This window comes from Grampus griseus (genome assembly GCF_964374135.1).
Source record: "Grampus griseus genome assembly, chromosome: 5".
Lineage (NCBI taxonomy): Eukaryota > Metazoa > Chordata > Mammalia > Artiodactyla > Delphinidae > Grampus > Grampus griseus.
The window spans coordinates 59,909,873-59,931,415 of record NC_138998.1 but is presented as its reverse complement, the minus strand read 5'-3'; the positions used below and the strand labels follow the sequence as shown (position 1 = coordinate 59,931,415).

At 41.1% G+C, this 21,543-nt stretch overlaps 1 protein-coding gene and 1 pseudogene across 2 annotated transcripts in view; both read left to right on the top strand.

Annotated features, from left to right (window-relative positions):
- The window catches only part of MCCC1 (methylcrotonyl-CoA carboxylase subunit 1), a 64,000-nt gene extending 60,920 nt beyond the window's left edge, over positions 1 to 3,080 (top strand). Inside the window, exons 18-19 of the mRNA XM_082655630.1 lie at positions 1,875 to 1,946; positions 2,728 to 3,080. Of these exons, the coding sequence (XP_082511756.1) occupies positions 1,875 to 1,946; positions 2,728 to 2,856 (201 nt within the window). The 3' untranslated portion in view covers positions 2,857 to 3,080. The remainder of the gene's footprint in view (positions 1 to 1,874; positions 1,947 to 2,727) is intronic.
- Positions 3,081 to 10,350: 7,270 nt separating this feature from the next.
- On the top strand, positions 10,351 to 11,593 carry LOC309822988 (actin-related protein 3-like; annotated as a pseudogene). Its single transcript has 2 exons — positions 10,351 to 11,427; positions 11,503 to 11,593. The product of its transcript is annotated as an actin-related protein 3-like (transcript).
- The last annotated feature ends 9,950 nt before the right edge of the window (positions 11,594 to 21,543 follow it).

Genomic DNA, 21,543 nt, shown 5'->3' with positions numbered 1-21,543 from the left:
TGTGGGATCTTCCCGGACCAGGGATCAAACCGTGTCCCCTGCATTGGCAGGCGGATTCTTAACCACTGTGCCACCAGGGAAGTCCCCATTTGCCTAATTTATGATAAAGACTCTTCTTTGAAGTGGGAATTTCCATCAAAGTACAAATAATCAAGGTTGTCTTTATACGATTAAAATGACACATTCACCAAGCATTATCCAAAATTTGAATGGTATTGGTGAAGAACAATGTGGTTTGGTGTTGAATGCCACATGTATTCAGAGTTGAGATCTTCCAATGGTGGTAGATCAGTAGTCTCCTTTTATATACTTACATATAGTAGAGTCCCCTTAAATGTATTTAAGTCATAAAAATTCAACTGTATGTTCTTGGTACCCATAAATAAAAGAAGAAAACAACTATTTAAATAGTGTGAGTGATTTCACCCACCATTCCTGTCTGGAAATGTTTGCCCCAGAAGGGCAACAGACTTGAGGGACTTGGACCTGCCTTTTGCTCATTCAGTCTCAGTTCCCACAGGCCTCTTGTAATATGGGCATCCCTACTCAGGGTGTACTTTTAAACATGCACTTTTTTCCCCCATAACTGACCTAAACCCAGATCATTGATTTCATTGAATGCTACTAAAGTTATCACCCAGCATTGGGTGATTGTGGGGCTCTCAGACATGTTTCTCATTTTTCACAGTTTTGACTGTACACATTGACTTCAGAACCTAACTCTACTGTGTGATGTTTCTGAAAACTACTTGATAACCATGTTAACCAAGAAGACAGTAAAACCATATGGGATATATGAGTTCATTTATACTTGAAAAAAGGAAAATAGAGATATTTTTCTGTGTTGCCAGTAAGTTTAATTCTTTCACATGAAGATTGTCTATGCATTTACTACACAAGGCCCTAAAGACTTGAAACACTATCCTAAACAACCTAAAAACTGGAAAACCAGGCAAGACCCTCCACCCTGCCTGTCGTGAAAACATTTAAGTGTAGTACAGGCATACAGCAGAGAGATTGCAGGTTTGGTTCCAGACCACCACAGTACAGCAAGTCACATGAATTTCTTGGTTTCCCAGTGCATATAAAAGTTATGTTTATACTACACTGTAGCCTGTTAAGTGTGCAATAGCAGTATGTCTTAAAAAAAAGTGTACATACCTTGATTAAAAAATACTTAGATAGATGTATAACCGAATCACTTTGCTGTATGCCTGAAACTAACACAACATTGTAATCAACTGTACTCCAATATAAAATAAAAATTTTTTAAAAACCTGTATTGCTAAAACATGCTAACCATCATCAGAACCCTCAGAGAGTCATAATCTTTTTACTCATAGAGGGTTTGAAATTTTGCAAGAATTACCAAAATGTGACACAGAGGCACAAAGTGAGCAAATGCTGTGGGAGAAATGGCGCCCATAGACTTGCTTGATGAAGAGTTGCCACAAACCTTCAATTTCTTAAAAAGAAAAAAAAAGAGCAATATCTGTGGGGCAAAATAAAAGTGAAGAGCAATAAAACGAGGTGTACCTGTAGTCAGTCCTTCCCCGTTGGTGACATGTCTTGTCTGTGTATTCATGAAAACACAAAAGGATCTTGAAATACATTAAGTGTATTCATCTGATTCAAGGAAAACTCAGTGGGTTAGGGGGCAGGGATGGGTAGCTAAGGAGTGCCCCCCACTGACAACAGTGCCCGCAATGCCAGACTGACCTATGGGTCTCTGAGTTGTGCCAGTATGTTTGTCTTTGGCAGATAAGACAACCACACAGACACACACTTCTGCTGTGTACATTTATATACCAACTCCGTGGACCACAAAGGACCTCTGCGTTTTTAAATATTAACCTGTCACTCTGACTCTCTAGGTGTTTGTGAAAGCTGGAGACAAAGTAAAAGCTGGAGATTCTTTGATGGTTATGATCGCCATGAAGATGGAGGTAAGTGAAATCACGGGTTCACTTGCCAAATAAACTATGGGAGCTATCAGTCCCAATCATTCTTTTGTCTTATTTTGTAAATTAAGACCATTTTAAATATTAAGAACCATGGATTGATGAAGCCTTAACTGCAGGAAACAAAACCAAACCATCCTTCTCTTACATTTTCATTTTGTGAGATTGTGCCTGTCATTAGTGATTCTGAAATTATCAATAGCTTAGAGTCAGGCAGTAACCCAACAGAATATTAGCTACTGGTATTTTCTAAGGCCATACCTAGGATGCCAAATATCAGTATCAAAGTGAAAACCTCAGTCAAGTTAAATTAGCTGTTTAGGTTTTTAGATGGTTAGAAATTGTAGGCCATTGGTTCTGAGCCCTGGTCACAAATTGCACCGGGGAAGCTTTTTGCAAAAGTACCTCCCAGACCAGTTGAACTGGGATTTCCTTTAGGGGAGCCCAAGGATCAGTAGTTTTTAAAAGCTTCCCAGGTGAGAGTCTACTGTGAAGCTTGAGCTGAGAATTACTAGCTAATTCAGAGCTTCCCAATTATTGACCAGATGCATCAAGGTAGTGATTCTTCTCAATCCCCAAGCGCACCATAAAACTGTTATTATTTTCTCTGTGTGCTGTGATATGAGAAAGGTCGGGAAGCACTGATACATGACAAAACATCAAAATAATTGGCTTCATTTTTCACTTTTCATGTTTCTTGACTTGGTGTGTGCTCAACCCTCATTAGCATCACAGCCATTGTTTGTCATGCCTTTTGTCTTTGCAGCATACCATAAAGGCTCCAAAGGATGGCACTATCAAGAAAGTGTTCTACAAAGAAGGTTCTCAGGCCAACAGACACGCTCCTTTAGTCGAGTTTGAGGAGGAAGAATCTGACAAAAGGGAAGCAGAATAAACTCCATTAAATAAGCGGCCAATTAAGCAGCCTCTTAAGTGTAGTATCTCTACACCAAAATGGGAAAGTGCCTTCCTGCTTTTCTCGGGGTCTGATGACCAGCACTTTTACTAAATGATTGTATGATTGCGCTTAAAACCGTTTCGTATTTAAGAATCATATACTTGGGTCACAAATACAATAAATTATCTCAGAATATTTCATACTAATAAAATGATACTTTTTTATTGGGAGACAATATAGTTTGTTTCTGACTCAAATTTTATACAATGTAGTGTTTTTAGGAAGGTGAGCAGCAACTTGATCAAAGGAGAACAACTGAAAAAGAAAAGGTCATTTAACTAAATGAATTATTTCCTAGTCACAGTCATGATGAAAATGGACAGTAACATATTTCAGAGACAGATGCCATAGCACTAAACCTAAGAGTTTTTTTGCCAAAGAGTAACTTCTTAGGTAGTTTAAACACATGGATGCTATTTGTTTCTTGTTTTTGTGATTGGAAAGTTTCTATCTAGACTGCCTCTGCCTTTATTGTACTTTCTAAGCTTGTATAAATATATATACACACACACATGCTTTTGTGTATATGTATTTTATACACCTACATATTATATGTTTAAATTGTATGCTAGAACATATTTTTTCTAGAAATGCACTTTCAGTCCCCTGCATTTTCAGGTATCCACTGAAGTGTTAAATATTTGTTGAACTGAGTTCTTACTGCACACATGAGATTATGTTAAATGTTATAGAGAATACAAAGAAATTTAAAAATATGGTCTCTGTACTTTTAAGATACTGATGATTTAATTGGGGAAATAAGACATAATCATGTCGAAAGTTATGTGGGAAAACAGTCAAATCCACAATTAAGCAATTCCATTGTCCAGAGAGTGGTGAGAAAGGTACCAAATACTAAATTTGGAAACACTGAGTTCTCAAGTAAATCTGATCACACAGCTTAGTTAGAATGTCCATTTTTCCAAAAAGGCAGCATGAAACCTAGCACACTAAGACGTGGATGGGGGTGAAGGCTGATGGCATATGACTGGGGCAGGACATGTCTTCTAGGAGCTGGGGGGAAGAGAGTCCTGTGGGCAGGTGTGCTCAGGGTAGGTTTCATTAGGAAGGAGAACCCAAGGGCAGTAGCAGGGGTGCAGGGGGGTTGCAGACTAGAAAGGAAGGAGCTGTTGAAAATGAGTAAGTTGTGTTCTGTATCTGGGAGCAGATCTGCCCGATTGGGGTGGGAGGTGCTTGGGGGTTAGGGAGGGACAATAAGAGAAAAGGTATAAAATTTAGGTTGGGACCAGATTTTTTTTTTTCTTGTGGTAAGCGGGCCTCTCACTGTTGTGGCCTCTCCCGTTGCGGAGCACAGGCTCCGGACGCGCAGGCTCAGCAGCCATGGCTCACGGGCCCAGCTGCTCTGCGGCATGTGGGATCTTCCCGGAACGGGGCACGAACCCACGTCCCCTGCATTGGCAAGCGGACTCTCAACCACCGCGCCACCAGGGAAGCCCGGGACCAGATTTTAACTGGCATGGAATGGCAGGTTTGGATTTTATCTTGCAAGTTGTGGTTACACTGAATTATTTTTCAATAGGGAAAGCAGTGATTTTGAAAAAAATTATCTGGCTGTTAGTGCCCCTTTAAAAACAACTTTGACATTATTTCACAAGGTTGAACATTTGTATACCCTGTGACCTAACATCCCACTTCAGAAATGCACAAATGCACTTGTGCACCAAGAATGTTGATAGCCACATTACCCATAATAGCAAAGCACTGGAAACAGTCCGAGTTGGCTGGCAGGAGGAGTAAATAACTGGTATGGCGCACGGTTGAATACTATGTAACAGCAAACTAAACAAGAGCATCAACGTGGATGAATCTTGGATTCATAGTAGTGAAATAGCACATACCAGGAGATATACACAGTATGGTACTACCTTTACAGTCTTCCAAAATCAGCAAAATCAACTATATTCATATGTGTAAAATAAAGCTATATTCTTTCTTTTTTTTGATTGAGGTATGGTTAATTTACAATATGGTGTCAGTTTCAGGTGTACAGCAAAGTGATTCACTTATATATCCTTTTTCAGATTCTTTTCCATTATAGGTTATTACAAGATATTGAATATAGTTCCCTATGCTATACAGTAATTCCTTGTTGCTATTTTATGCATAGTAGTTTGTATCTGTTAATCCCATACTCCTAATTTACCCCTACCCCCTCCCTCTCCCCTTTAATAAAACTACATTCTTTAAAAAGTAGAATAAAAAATTTAAAATTAAAGACAGTGATTAACTCCAGGTATTAAGCAACGGGTTGACATGCGTGAAGCATGTACAGGTAGATGCAAGTTACTCTTAATGTTCTAGTTGTGGAGCTGAGTGTTTGGTTGGTTATATTTATTATGCAATTATGTTACAAAACTAACATGTTACATATGATGCAAATAATGTTTTAGAAAATTTCATCCGGCAGTAACTTGCAAGTTGAATGGAGGAGGAGAAGACTAGAGGCTTGAGAACCAGTTAGGAAGAGGTGCTTACAGATAGATATTTAGGCATGAGGTAGTAAAGGAAGAGGCCATCTAAACCAGTGCTTTTTTTTTTTCTTTTTGGCCACGCCACGAGGCCCTGGGCAATGAAAGCACGGAGTCCTAACCACTGGACCACCAGGGAATTCCCTAAACCAATGCTTTTAACTATAGTTTTAGCAGCACAGTCTTCTGCCCTGCCCAAACAAAACTTCCTCTGTTGACAAGAGGAAGAAGCGAAGGTGCTCTGGTGGAAATTTGGGGTTGCTGTATGCTCCCTTTCATATCCTTCAGGGGAACAAGATAGTTATTCTCTGTTTCATTGTTGAGGGGCTATGTAGATCACAGGTAATAATGTGTAGAGAAGGAATTTGAAGCCAGCCATCCCAATTACCCACATACTGGCGAAATTCTTTGAGATCATCGCTGTAGTACTGTGTGAGCAGAGTTCCTTTGCACATGACTGCATCTGTTTCTTCTAAAACATTCAGGGCATTTGCTGTATACCAGGGCCTCTGGAAACAAAGATGGTAAGAAATGGTTTTTGCCCTTGCCTCAATTAAAGCGAAAGAGGATCCAGCTGTATAGAATAAAGTACTGTAATTGATGGTAAGTAGTATAATATGCTTGGGCACCAGGTGCCACAGAGGGGCTCAAATGAGTGGAGTAATAAATTCTACTTTGGGTCAGGAAGCTGAGGGAGCGCAGTGATATTTGACCTGGGCTTTGGAGGAGAGCCATTTGCCAGAGGGAGGAAGAAGGTAAGACCAGGCCATTGCAGGGAGAGGGACTAGCAGGGCTAATAATAACAGTGAGGTGTGAAAATGCACACTGTTCGGGGCACAGAGGAATCCAGCAGAGGCTGGACCGTGGGGCGTGGCCGAGCAGGGCTGGGACGTGGCTGTCTAGCCAGGGAAGGACTTTATTCTGGGGGACGTGGCTGCCTAGCCAGGGAAGGACTTTATTCTGGGGGACGTGGCTGCCTAGCCGGGGAAGGACTTTATTCTGGAGGCAGTTGGGAGCCCTGCAGATTTTCAAACAGACAGGTTTTTCAAAGTTATTTCTGTCCACAGTCTGGAATACAGATTGGAAAGTGGAGGGAGACTGGAGACAGTGTGTCCAAAAGAGGCACCAAATATGGAAGCCTGGCCTGGGTGGTCCAGGTCCAGAAGACAGGCCTCGGTGTACATCTCCTTGACTTAAAAGTAGCTCTTCTTTTGGATAAGATCCATTTATAGGCATGGATCAAAACCTGAACCATATTGTTGGAAGAAAGTCATTTGTTACCTTATCTTTGACAATAGCATTCTGGATACAGTGTGTTTAGGTCTGTAATAACCAAGAAAACAAAATCTAAGAGCCCTGATAGTTGCTTTTTAGTCACTGAGGAAGCCACATAGCATTGTAGACAAAACAGCTTTGGAATTACAATTCTTGCATGCAGATCTGAGCCTTGCCACTTACTGTAGTGTCTTGGGCACGTCCTTTACTTCCTCTGAGCTCTATCTGTGAGCAAGGGTAGTAGCACTACCTCACAGAGTTGTTGTGAAGATTAAATGAGAAAATACAGAGGCTGCCTTTAGCACTGTGCTTGAAACATCATTTATACTCACCTGGTAGTTATTAATTTCTTAACTTCAGCTATTGCTTGAGAGCAATTGAGAAACTGCTCTAAATTAAGCCCAGCTGATCATCCTTGCCAGCCAAATTCCCAGGTCCCATGGTGGTGAAAAATCCTGCCTGGTCATGCATCACCCTGTCCCCTCTCTTCACTCCCTCCCTCAGCTCTAGCCTGCTCCAGGGCCAGCCAGGCACCTGTCCACCACAGGCAGACTGTGGTGCTGCCAGGGGAAGCCTCCATCAGCCCCACACCCCCACACCCCCCACCGTCAGCCACAGTCAGCTGCCAGGCTGGCATGTTCCAGAGCCTGCCTGCTAATGGGACAGAAGCACTCCCAGCAGCAGCTCGCCTCTTGCACAAAGGCTGGGCCTGCGCTTGCTCCATCTTCCACATCGGTTGTCACACACGTGTGTAGCTGGTACTTGGAGGGGAGACCTTGGTATCCGGCTGAAGCCTGTTTGAGTGGGCATTAGTGTTCCGCTGGGCAGCATTGTAGGGAAGTCTCTTACTTAGCTCAACTATCTCTTTTTTTCTTCTGTGACTGGCTTCTCTTGCACATGTGCCATTCTGAACTCTCCAGTAGTTCTCTTAGGAATATTGGACGTTGGAATGTGCGTCTGTGTTCTGCCTACACGTGGCACTTCTGTTGTCGTTAAAATATTTACAGTGTTGATGGTAATACTTTGCACTTCTGTTGCACCTTTCATCAGAGGATCTCAAAAAGCACTCCTAGATATTCACACTAAGCTTCAAAATACCCAGGAAGAGGAAAATGTGATTTTAAACTGTGTGGTGAGAGGGGAGGAGATGGATGTCCCCAAATGCTTTGCTCCAAGCCCAGAGCACGGAGTCTTGGGTCATTAGTCCCTTCCTGCTAATGACACACTGCTCCCTGAGGGCTGGTCCCAGGGAGTTGCAGCCGTGGGGTTAGCAGTTCTCCAGCGACCTGCCCGGGCTCTCTCGAAGTCTCCAGCTGGGTAGGAGCAGTCTTGCCTACCCACCCCCACTCCCTGTGAGTTACCCTGGGGACACCATTTCTTCTGGACCTGGGCCGCTGTGCCTGGGCCGCTGGCAGTGCCTGGGCCGCTGGCAGATCATAGCCCTGATACCAGTGATGACCCTGTCACCCTGACATTTGTCTCCCATCTGCTGGATCCTAGGAATCAGAATGTCTTTGTGCCTCTAACTGGCTCAGATTCCCGCAGTGAGTTGCCCTCCCCTTAAACCTCCAAGCACAGCCTGGATGTAACTCCCTCCCTCCTAAGATGGCTAACATTCTCTGTTCACACCACCGCTGGTTAGTATTTTGCTAAACGCTTTGATGAGATTTGAAATAACTCTCATTCCAAATACACCACTCCCACCCCAGAAGAAGATTTTAAAAAACGCTAACAACAACAAAGAAAGGTAACTTGTTACTTCTCTGTGTTCCCAATTATTCTTACTCCTTTCTCATTACCACCTATATTATAAAATCACATGGTTGAGCTTCCCTGGTGGGGCAGTGGTTGAGAGTCCGCCTGCCGATGCGGGGAACACGGGTTCGTGCCCCGGCTCCGGTAAGATCCCACATGCCACGGAGCAGCTAGGCCCCGTGAGCCATGGCCGCTGAGCCTGCGCATCCGGAGCCTGTGCTCCGCAACGGGAGAGGCCACAGCAGGGAGAGGCCACAGCAGTGAGAGCCCCGCGTACCGCAAAAAAAAAAAGAAAAGAAAAAAAAGCACATGGTTTTCTCCATTCCTGAAAGCATGCTTCATGTTAATTATAATGCAGACCGGCACCCGCCTAAGTTTGTTCCCCTGTTACCCATCTGGCCCCATGCAGAGCTTTGCTTTTTGATATGCCCGTCTAAACAGACTCATCCTCAATTGCCCTCGATCTTCCCTGCTCCTCTCAGAGGCCCGACCCATCACACACCTTAATGCTGGAGTCATTCCACCCAAATTCAACACATCAAATAATTATTGAAGAGCTCTTACACGCAAGATAAGTCATAGATCTTTATTTAGTTCCTTAGCCACGTAAATATTAGTCTCTTCTCAAATAAGTATTAACTTAATTTTGGAATAGGTAATATATTCCCATGATTCAAAATCCAAAAATGTATATTAAAAGATACACAGTGAAAATCTCCCTCCCACCCACACAGCCCCCTCACCTCTGCCAGTAGTTAACCACTATTTTTTTTGGCCGCACTGCACGGCTTGCAGGACCTTACCCGCGCCCTCGGCAGTGAAAGCATGGAGTTCTAACCATTGGGCAACCAGGGAATTCCCTATTTGACCACAATTGTTTGTTGTGTATCTTTCTGTTACCCGAAAACTGAGCTCGCCTCGGTGGACCAAAAGACACAACCAAGCCAAAGATTGGGAGAAGGAAGGGTTTATTACTCACAGCAGGTAAGGAGAACACCGGGATCTTTCCCAAAGCAGTGTCTCCCCAAACAGCAAAACTGGGGACCTTTTAACCACTTAACCACTAAGGGTTCTTAACCACTAAGGGTATGTGCATATTCATACAGGGGCTTGGGTGGTGAATGTATGTTCATGAAGGGAGCTGGAGCCGAGGAGAATTCGGTGTAGAAGTGGAGCAAAGGTTGGCAGAGTCCAAGCTTTAGTTGATTGAAGTCACAGAGGGTCAGAAAAGGTCAACATCATCATTCCCCAAATTCTGACCAGTCTGGGATCTTAGCTTGTAGTTAACACCGGTGTGGGGATCTGAGTTCCTGCAAACAACTCAGATATGTATTAGATTGTTAGGTATATCCCTTGAAGAGCACTCTGTTGACTATTGTTTCTGAACTGCTTTTCCTTTGTTTCTCCCTTCTACAGTAAAAGTCAAGCTCCGCACTTTGCTTTTTTATTTAATAATGTGTGTTAGAGATCCTTCCATAACAATATATAGGGAGTTTCCTTATTCTGTTTCACAGCTGCATGGTATTCCATTTGTTCCACCAAATGGATATAATTTACTCAATCAGACCGTTATCGGTAGATACCTAGACTGTTTTTAACATTTTGGTATTATAAAAAATGCTGCAGTGAATAACTTGACAATACCTTATTTTGCACATACTCAGTTATATCTGTTAGGATAAATTCATAGAAGTGAATTGCTGGGTCAAAGACCAATTATAAAGTATTGAAAAATTAAGCCGCTGACCGAGCCTGCTGCTCTCTCGCTACTGCTTTGGCTTCCCGGCTCCCCCCAACCCCCCGGATGGAGAGGGCGGCCCGGCCGTAGATGGTCAGATAGCTTCTAGCTCTCGCCACCCACCCCTGGCCCCAACCAGCACAGAGCAGATGGCAGCAGCAGGCGAAGAGGAAGATGACGGGACGGCTGCCGGCCTGTGTGGGGGACTGTGGCACAGGGTATACAAAACTAGGATATGCTGGAAATACGGAACCACGGTTTATCATCCCTTCCTGTATTGCTATTAAGGAGTCAGCGGAAGTGGGTGATCAAGCACAAAGGAGGGTGATGAAAGGTGTTGATGACCTAGACTCCTTCACTGATGATGAAGCAATAGAAAAATCTACATATGCAACAAAGTGGCCAATCCGCCGTGGTATAGTTGAAGACCGGGACTCGATGGAAAGGTTTATGGAGCAAGTGATCTTTAACTATTTAAGGGCGGAACCTGAAGACCATTATTTTCTTTTGACTGAACCTCCACTGAATACTCCAGAAAACAGGGAATATACTGCTGAAATAATGTTTGAGTCCTTCAATGTTCCAGGCTTGTACATTGCTGTACAGGCTGTTCTTGCCTTAGCTGCATCCTGGACCACCAGACAAGTAGGAGAACGGACGCTGACTGGTACAGTAATAGACAGTGGAGATGGTGTCACTCGTGTCATCCCTGTGGCTGAAGGGTATGTGATTGGCAGCTGTATTAAGCACATTCCAATCGCAGGATGAGATATAACATATTTTATTCAGCAATTGCTGAGAGACCGAGAAGTAGGAATTCCTCCAGAGCAATCCTTGGAAACTGCTAAGGCAGTAAAGGAGAGCTATAGTTATGTCTGCCCAGATTAACAAGTATGATACAGATGGATCAAAGTGGATTAAACAGTATACTGGAATCAATGCTATCTCAAAGAAAGAATTTTCCATTGATGTTGGATATGAGAGATTCTTGGGACCTGAAATTTTTTTTCATCCAGAGTTTGCTAATCCAGACTTTACTCAGCCTATCTCAGAAGTTGTAGAAGAAGTAATTCAGAATTGTCCTATTGATGTCAGACGTCCTCTCTACAAGAATATTGTCCTCTCTGGAGGTTCAACCATGTTCAGGGACTTTAGACGTCGCTTGCAAAGAGATTGGAAAAGAACTGTAGATGCCAGGCTGAAATTAAGTGAGAATTGAGTGGTGGTAGATTGAAGCCAAAGCCTACTGATGTACAAGTCATTACATATCACATGCAGTGATATGCAGTTTGGTTTGGAGGATCCATGCTGGCTTCCACACCTGAGTTCTACCAAGTATGCCACACCAAAAAGGATTATGAAGAAATTGGACCTAGCATTTTTTTGTCACAATCCAGTGTTTGGAGTCATGTCATAAAATTGGCTTCATAGTTATTGGGATTAGGGAGGTGGGGAAGAAATAATCTTTCTGATTACCTGTTTTGTCTGGATGGCTGGTTTTGAGGTTGTAAACCTGACTTGAAATAATAAGACCAAACATAATAATACAGAATATTTTAATAAGTATATCAACATGTGAATGTAGAGGAAAGCCAAAATGATTAAGTGATTTTCTTTAGATTGAATATTTGAATCTTATGTGTAACAAAAAGAAGTGTGTTTTAGTTCTTTCTGTGCCCTGGTATTTTGTATATTATTGAATTATCCAAGATTTGATGGGATTTATTGGTATGTAGATAGCTCTATAATGCTTGAATTGTACACTCTGAAGTGTGCAATGCAGGAGCTTGTTTATATTTCATACTTTTTATACTCTGAGGAAAAAACGTCAAAGAAAAACTAGTATTTGAGGGAAAAAAAGTGACCAAGTAAAAGACAAATACAAGAAATAGCCTATGAGACTTGGCTTACACACACACTCATGGGATTCCAGTTATTATGAAGTGCTTCCATACCCTGTGCCCCCCAATGGTTTTCTTTGCAAGTGCTTTTGGAACTAAGAAGCTAGTATCTTGGATTAATTGATGCCTGCTAGTGCTTTCTGATTCCTTGCATTCTGTTTCTCTCTTTAAAGGAACAGTAAAGACAAGGAACAGTAAAGACAAGACTGTTGGACCAGCATTTCTGCCGTGTCATTTCTTATTAAAAAATGAATAATTTGATTACCCAAATTGGTATATTTAAAGCCTAACACCATTCTAATTTATTTTTTTATTAACTTATTAATTTATTTATTTTTGGCTGAGTTGGGTCTTCGTTGCTGTGCACGTGCTCTCTCTAGTTGTGGCGAGTGGGGGCTACTCTTCGTTGCGGTGCGCAGGCTTCTCATTGCGGTGACTTCTCTTGTTGCAGAGCACGGACTCTAGGCATGCGGGCTTCAGTAGTTGTGGTTCGCGGGCTCCAGAGCGCAGGCTCAGTAGTTGTGGCTCACGGGCTTAGTTGCTCTGCAGCATGTGGGATCTTCCCGGACCAGGGCTCGAGCCTGTGTCCCCTACCTTGGCAGGCAGATTCTTAACCACTATGCCATCAGGGAAGCCCACAAATTTCTTTTCAATACTTGTTTCAAGCTCTTTAATCTCTTTATAAGTTAACTAATAAATCTATTTTCTTCAAACCTCTGCAGTAGTTCTCTAAAAATCACAACCGTTGGTTAGCAAGCTGACTTTTTTATGTGCTCTAAACAAATAATTGTGAACTTTTAATATGTTGAGTGCTTTCATTTTGATAACTGGACCTCCATTTGATATTTTCATTTGTGTAACTCATTTGCAGTTTGAAAATTTTTTTACTTCCAGTCCCTGACATATCATGGAAAGTTAATTTTCATTGCATTTTAAAATATCTGGATCATAAAGAACAAGTGATGAAAATAAGTTAAAACTGAAAAAAATTAAGCTAAAACCACCAGTATTTGAAGGTATTGTTACTGTGCCCACAGTAACAACTCACCTTTATAAAGCATTTTAGGGTGTACTGACATTTTATCACCAAGAGAGGTATCAACACTGCTATCCTCATAGAAATTTGAAGGAACTGAAATTATAAGAAACTTCAAAACGATCATACTTTGCATAGTTACTGGCACCAAAACTGAAACCAAGACTTTTCATTCCAAAATTCTCTGCTTTCTAACTATATAATGCTGTCTCCTGAAGTAGCCAGGCCGGGGCAGGGGTAGGGGGATGGGGGGGGTGTGAAAGAGGCAATTTTATTCATCCACAATTTATGTTCTCCTCTTGTTACCGCACCAAACTGGGGTCTGCTTGCCCATTTGTAGTAAAGCCAATCTACTGATACCAGGTTGAGTTGAAGGAAAGCGCAGCATTTATTGTAAAGTTGCCAATATAAGGAGAATGGGTGGCTCATGCTCTAAGGCCCCAAACTCCCTGAAAGTTTTCAGCAAAGCGTTTTTAAAGGAGTGGGGGGGGTGGGGTGGGGGGGGTGTCTCAGGGCAAGTGATCAGCTCGTGCACAGTTCTCTGATTGGCTGATGGTGAGGCAACAGGGTGGTGCCACAGGGGTTGACATTATCAATCCTCAGGCTCCAGTAGGCCTGGGGACCATGTGCTCATGATCATCAAGTACTTAACATGTTCCATTTGGTGGGGACTTTCACATCTGTAAAATAACTCGGGAAATGTGCATCAGATACAATTATCTACTTACTCCAGAGAGGAGCTAAAGCAGAGAATATGGGGGAGGGGTCTGTCCTGGGAAGGCCCCATAGGGTCCTGCTCAGTTACACTCTTACCCATTTTCTGAAAGCCTTCCCTCCTTGGCTGAGTATCCTCTCACTCTTTCAGATCTCCACCCAGAGAACTTAATGGTACCAGGGCCCCAACACTGGCTTGACCAGAGGATCACAATCATGCTACTGGCCAGATCAGTCGCCTTTAAAAACTCAGTGCAACTTAAGGTGTAACTGGAACCTTGGAAATAAAAACTGTTCTATTCAGAATGGGGGTTAACATTAAACTATCCTCCAAACAAACCGATCCTCTGATGGCCTGATTTCTAGAATAAGATTATCCACTGAAACCTCAATAGAAATACCGTGTTTCAACTTCGACAAGGAATTTGTTAATTTCCCAGATGAAAATCCCTGGGAATGTGTTAACTTCCCAGAAATTGGATGATAGATGGAGGTGATGAGGTCCACAATTCTCAGAGATTTATATTCCTTGAAAGGACTTTGGAAACATCTGATATTTGGGAAAATGTACTTCATAGGTAGATTCAGCGATAGTTTAGTTCTTCTAAGCAGAAGTGTAAAATTTTACCCTCCTCCTGGAGAATTGTGAAGACAGATTAAGGGAAAAGATAGGACTCACCAAGGCCAGTATTTCATTTATAAACACTGAAAGAATTAAAAAGACAATTTCCTTATCAACTCTTTGCTTTCTTAGATGTTTATTCTTGTATATTTTGTACACTTTTATTATTTGCTAATGTAATTCTCCTTTCAAAAAAAAATCTGACCTGCTTAAAGAGATGTATGAAAAACATTAAAACTACACAGTGGGATCCACATGTAAGAAAATTTTATGGGCAAAAGTATTTGCTCCTTCCTCCAACAGAACATCATATACATGTGCACAGAAGTTTGATTTTGTTATTAAAACAAAAGTGGTTTGATCTCTTAGAGACACTAATAGAACCCACAGAAAAATATATCAATGCCTTAATGATGATTTCTTGATTCACAGTGAGAAATGTACCTGTCACAAATCAGAATACTTACATTGATTTGACTGGTGTGTTTCTCCTGGTATGAAAAACACTTGGGGGACTTCCCTGGTGGTGCAGTGGTTAAGAATCTGCCTGCCAATGCAGGGGACATGGGTTTGAGCCCTGATCCAAGAAGATCCCACATGCTGCGGAGCAACTAAGCCCGTGCGCCACAACTACTGAGCCTGTGCTCTAGAGCCCGTGAGCCACAACTACTGAACCCATATGTCACAACTACTGAAGCCCACATGCCTAGAGCCCATGCTTCCCAACAAGAGAAGCCAGCAATGAGAAGCCCGCGCACCACAACGAAGAGTAGCCTCCACTCGCTGCAACTAGAGAAAGCCCACACACAGCAACGAAGACCCAATGCAGTCAAAAATTAATTAATTAGTTAATTAATTAATTTTAGGAAAAAGGAAATAGAGCATTTCCACAGTAATGGAAAGTTCTGTTGGGCGACACTCATATAGACCATGTGAGTCACAACAACTTCTGTCCCTTGTGATTTAAAAAAAAAGACAAAAAAACTTGGAAGCCAACTTATAATAATGAGACTTCTTGATGAGCAGGGACCCAGATAAAAGCAGTTTGGTGTGTGGTAAAAGATCTGACAATTTGATTCATCTCTCTCCACAAAAAGAACGCATACCATTTGGGGCTACAGAGCCCCAAATGGTTGAAGACAAGCTACCAATTTTCTCCCCTGGAATTTCTATTTTTAAAATTTTCATTTGCTGATCCTTGTTTTTAAAAATATATTCTTTCTTTAGTTTTATTAATACCACCATTAGCCTATTCTCCCTAAGCCTTCCTGATAATAAGAATCACTTGGAGCGCTTGACAAAAATAGGTTTCTGAGGGACTTCCCTGGAGGTCCAACAGTTAAGTCTCTGCGCTTCCAATGCAGGGGGCATAGTTTTGACCCCTGGTCAGGGAACTATGTTCCCACATGCTGCTGTGAAGCCAAAAAGAAAAAAGATTTCTCAATAAATTTCTAAGGGAAAGGCCTGGCATTCTGCATAGTTAACAAAGGCCCCAGGAAGGTTTGGAAACGACAAGTTAGTTCACTGCAACTCAAAATGTAAAGTTCCTACAAGCCACCTGCATATCCTGATTCCATTGGTCAAGAGAGGGCCCGAGATTCTCCTTCCTAACAAGCTCCCAGGCGTCTAGGCTGGGGACCACACTGAGTAGCATGCCTCTGTGGCTCTCAGAAAGTGCTCCAGGGCTAGCAGGATGAGCAATAGCTGAGAACCTCTTAGAAATGCAGTCTCAGCCCCACCCTACACCTACTGAATCAGAAACTCTGGGGATGCAACCCAGCAATCTGTTTTAACAAGGTCTCCAGGTAAGATTTTGATACATCCTAAAATTCAACAACTACAGATCTAAAGTTATGCTTAGCTGCTTCTTAACTGTTTCTGATGAGGAAATTATTTCATTTGAGATGAACCTTTGCATGTTTCTAATTTTATTCGTCTTGTGTACATTTAGACAGTTTAACTCCATTTGAGGTGGTATCTTGCTAGCACCATTGTAAAGGGTTCAGGAAACATTAGCAAGAAAGTCATCATTGAGTATTTTGGGGGAATTTGTTCCTTTTTATCTTTTTTTTTTTTTTTTTTGTCTGCACCGTGCATCATGTGGGATCTTAGTTCCCCGACCAGGGATCGAATCTGCGCCCCCTGCATTGGAAGTGTGGACAGTCTTAATCACCGGACTGCCAGGGAAGTCCCTGTTCCTTGTTATCTTTACATTTAATTTTTAAAGATCACTGAAGAAAGCATTTTGTATTAATACAAGGTAATGGTTAAGATGCCAATACAAATGCCCAAAGGGACCAAATAGCCAGATGACACCTGTGAGTGAAGTGATGGGTTCAGGGAGGAGCTTTGGCCTCAGAAAACAGCAGCTTCTCAGCTCCACCCAGTCAGAGCCAGGCTGTGCGGGAATGTGGGTACATCTTCCAGCCGCTTAAAAGAAGTCAGAAAGCCAACTTTTCATGTGAAATCTCTTGATTTTTAAATGGTGGCAAACTATTCAGGTTTGTAAATATTCTGTGTGCCTAACAAGCTAGGCTTCTGTTAGTAACTCTACCTTGGAGAAACTAGTCCTAGTCCGGGAGGTGATAGGCTGGTCTTCTCCCTCACTGTGCATCACTGAGACTTATGTCTGTCTCAGAAAGAAGAGAGAGCCAAGCCGAGGTCTATCCCCAGCTCTGGGGGTCCACAGCTGTGAAACCCCAGCTGAAACCACGTACCATTATCCTGTGCAAGGCCAGTCAATTCTTCCCTTTAAGTAGCTCTGAGCAGCCAAGGGCTAGTGCTCATGGAACTATTTGGAACATTCTAAATTGGGAAACGGACAGTTTTACATTGTGTAATCCACCTGGAAGCAAACAATACCTAATAGTCAGGATAGTGGTTCTAGGGGCAGATTCAGATTTTGTGGGTCCTGAAGATTATACCATTTGGGGCGACTCTAAGAAAAAAAATGTGAAATTATGAATACAAAATTAGCTATGAAAGTACACAGAGGTCTTAACCAAAGGTGGGAAAATGTTTACTTTTGCAAATTTTACAGAAAGCAAATGTCCAGGCCCTGGAGCTTCCCAAGTGTCCTGGCACATCCCCCTCTGTCCTGGTGACCACTGGTGTGCAGGTAGGGGTTGGGATCAGGTCTGCAGGTGTTCTGCTGATGTTCTGTTTCTTAACCTTGGTGGGGATTCATTTTACAATAATTTATTAAGCTGTGCACTTATATTTTTTGCACTCATGCATATTTCATAATTTAAAAAATAATTTGACTCTTTTCTAAGTCAGCAAAAATACTAATTTCAGGGACTTCCCTGGCGGTCCAGTGGTTAAGACTCCTAGCTTCCACTGCAAGGGACATGAGTTCTATCCCTGGTCAGGAACTAAGATCCCGCATTGGCCAAAAAAAAAAAAAAAAAAAAAAAAAAAACTCATTTCATTGGGAAGTAGATCATCAACAAATATTTGTTGAATGAATGAACAATAAATGAGTGTTTTCAAATCTGTTCAGCCAATATATGTCAAGGGCCTAAATGTGTAAGGATCCCTGCTAGGTATTGTGTTATTAAATACTTTATAGTATTTAATATTTAAGTAAAAAGTAAAATTTAATAAAAGAAATAAAATAATTATGTTTTATTTCACCATTTTTAAAAAGTTAATCTGATTCTTTCACTATTTTATATATAAATAACTAAAAATATAAAATATATATATAAGCCGGATACACACTTTTTAAATTTTTTAATATTTATTTACTTATCTATTTATTTATTTATTTTGGCTGCACCAGGTCTTAGTTGCAGCACCCGGGATCTTCGCTGCAGCATGTGGGATCTTTAGTTGCGGCATACGGGCTTCTTAGCTGTGGCATGCGGACTCTTAGTGGTAGCGTGTGAACTCTTTAGTCGCGGCCCACATGCGGGATCTAGTTCCCCAACCAGGGATTGAACCCAGGCCCCCTGCATTGGGAGTGCGAAGTCTTACCCACTGGACTACCAGGGAAGTCCCTAAGCTGGATACACACTTTAAAACAAAGAAAATATATTTAAATTTAATACCATTTTTAGCTTTAAAATTTTTTAGTTTACAATCATACAATTTTTAAAAACGTTAGGTAGAGGGAACAGAAAAACAAAAGAAATTGTTATTTATTTAGCATATTCTAAAGGCCAGACATATAATATTTTTAAAATCATGCATAATTCCACCACACTTACATAACCACTATTATTACTTTATTGTATTTCCTTTCAGTCTTCTAGTTACAGGTACACTTTTCACATAGTTAAAATCATAATGTTCATAAAATTTCAATCCTGATTGTTTTTACCTAACACATCGTAAGCATTTTCCATGTTGCTACATGGTCTTCATAATACTAATTTTATTTTATTTTATTATTATTATTATTTTTGCGGTACGCGGGTCTCTCACTGTTGTGGCCTCTCCTGTTGCGGAGCACAGGCTCCAGACGCACAGGCTCAGCAGCCATGGCTCACGGGCCCAGCTGCTCTGCGGCATGTGGGATCTTCCCGGACCGGTGCACAAACCCGTGTCCCCTGCATCGGCAGGCGGACTCTCAACTACTGCGCCACCAGGAAGCCCTATAATCCTAATTTTAAAAACATCATAATTATTTCTTAGTTATTCCTGGTAATTGAACAGAATATAATTTATATATCCATTTTCCTAATCTTAGACATTCAGATTATTTTAAGTTTTTGCTATTATAAAATGAAGCAGCACTTACTTTGATTTACAAAGCTTTCTTTTTTCCTATTAGGATCATATGCTTAAGGATATACATCCCTCATTTTTCTTTTTCCTATAAACCCATATATTTTATTTGTCCACTCTAAAAAAGAACTAGTATTGGGGTGGAAGTGAGAGAGAGAAACAGGTGGGGAGATGATACAAAAAGGAAAATCCCTCATGCATAGATATTCAAAACTATTTACCTTGATTTAATCCAAGACAAACCTTCCATTTTTGTATTAAAATTCATAGAATGCATCTTTCTCCTATCAGGGATATTCTCTTACTTTTATTTGGTGACCGTGGACAGTATGCAAAAACTGACAGATTCTCTCTAGAGACTCAGTTTCTCAGGTTGTCAGATATTGTGATAGCTATCAAGAGATTTTTAGTAGCCAGATGTTTCAGGTTTGCGACTGCCCATGTTATATATGACATTTTCATTTCAATTTAATTCAAGAAATTGAGGATCTATATTGTCCCTACTTCCTGTACCAAAAATCCGAACAGGTACTGTGAGGATTTTTTTCTGATTTGTGAATGTAGTTACATGGAAAGTCATAAAAAGCTCTTTTATTATGCATTTAATTAATTACCTTTACTTTGAAATCTGGGCATAAGTATCAGCAAAGCGCTCAGAAGCAGGCATAAACAAAACACAGGCCCTCTGCTCGAGGAGTTTATAATTTACTAGGAAATCAAGAACATAAACCTGAGTTAATTAACTTTCTAAGTAAAGTTTATGCTCTTAAGAAATGTGTAGACACTCCAGGGAAATGTAGACACAAAACGGATACTTGAAGATATTAAGGAATTATTGTTAATTTTTTAGATGAGTTCCTGGTATTGTGGGGTTTTTTTTTTTTTCCTAAAGAAGAGATACTGAAATACGAATGAAATGTTTTAATAACATCTGAGATTTGCATCAAAATGATGCAGGCCATGGGAATGGGGTGGGTATGGATGAGAGAAGGCTGCCCTTGAGATGAAATTGTAGAAGTTGGGTGATGGGTATATGGGAGTTAATTATACCGTTTGGTGTACTTTGTATATATTTGAGAACATTTAGAGTGAAAAATTATTACACCTTGTTTAGTCTTCCTTCTATTGTGATATCAAAACACTAAATATGACTGGAGCCTCAATGGTCCATCACACCATTTGGAACCCTCTCCACCTTTACCCCTGGACAGCCTGCTTGCACTTTCCTCCTGGACCTCTACCAGACCCCTATGGTTGGGTCTCAGTAGAGGCATCTACCTGGAAGGGAGATGTTGACAAAGCAGCTTGGTTAGTGAGAAACTTGACTCCTGCCTGAACTTTAAAATCTATGTTTATTTGGGAATAAAACAGAAATGATTCATCTTATGAGTTTCCTCAGGGCCAGTGAAATCCTGAATTCTCTCGGGTGAGTTTATTCATTCTGAGCTCTAATTGAAACCACAACATGGAAACCGGTTGGCTCTTCTCTTATATACTATGTCTATTAGAAGCAGTAACATCTGCCAGCACTTCAATTCCTGCCTTCCTTGGCATTGGGTTGAATTAATCAATAGAGTATATAACTAACACACACAAAAAGTCCAAATCAAAAATCTTCCAGCAAAACAAATGTAAAATTTCAAAATAAAATCTTAATTTTCTGCAGTTTTTCAAGTAAGGAGAAAATGATTCATTTTTCTTTTGATTTGAATTGTTTTGAATTAAAATTGAAATTGGTAGTATAAACCTCGTACACCCTCAGAAACTACTGACATTCCTTTTCTTGTATTCCCTCTTTGTTGCCATTGTTCCCCTTAATTCATTGAATTACATCACTGTAATCATTCAAGTCACTGTTACTAAATAGAAAATCTGATGCCACTATTATTTGATTTTAGATTCATACTATACACAATGATCCCATCAATGAGAAGGGAGTAAATTTTTAATATTTTGAAAGGTCAGTTTACAATATCTATTCTAATATCGATTACTATCTAGTTTAGTGGTTCCCAAGCTCTTTACCCTTTTAGATTCTCCTTAATTATTTCTATCAACAAGGACTTTTGGTATTAAAACAATTTTCTCCTAAACAAATAACCACATGTATTTGTTAAGAAATTATCAAGTAATTTCTCCACTTAAAAAAAATTATTTATTTATTATTTGGTTGCGTCGGGTCTTAGTTGCAGCAGGTGGGCTCCTTAGTTGCGGCATGTGGGCTCCTTAGTTGTGGCTCGCTGGTTCCTTAGTTGCAGCTCATGGGCTCCTTAGTTGCAGCAGGTGGTCTCCTTAGTTGAGGCTCGCTGACTCCTTAGTTGCAGCTCACCGGCTCCTTAATTGTAGCTTGCTAGCTCCTTAGT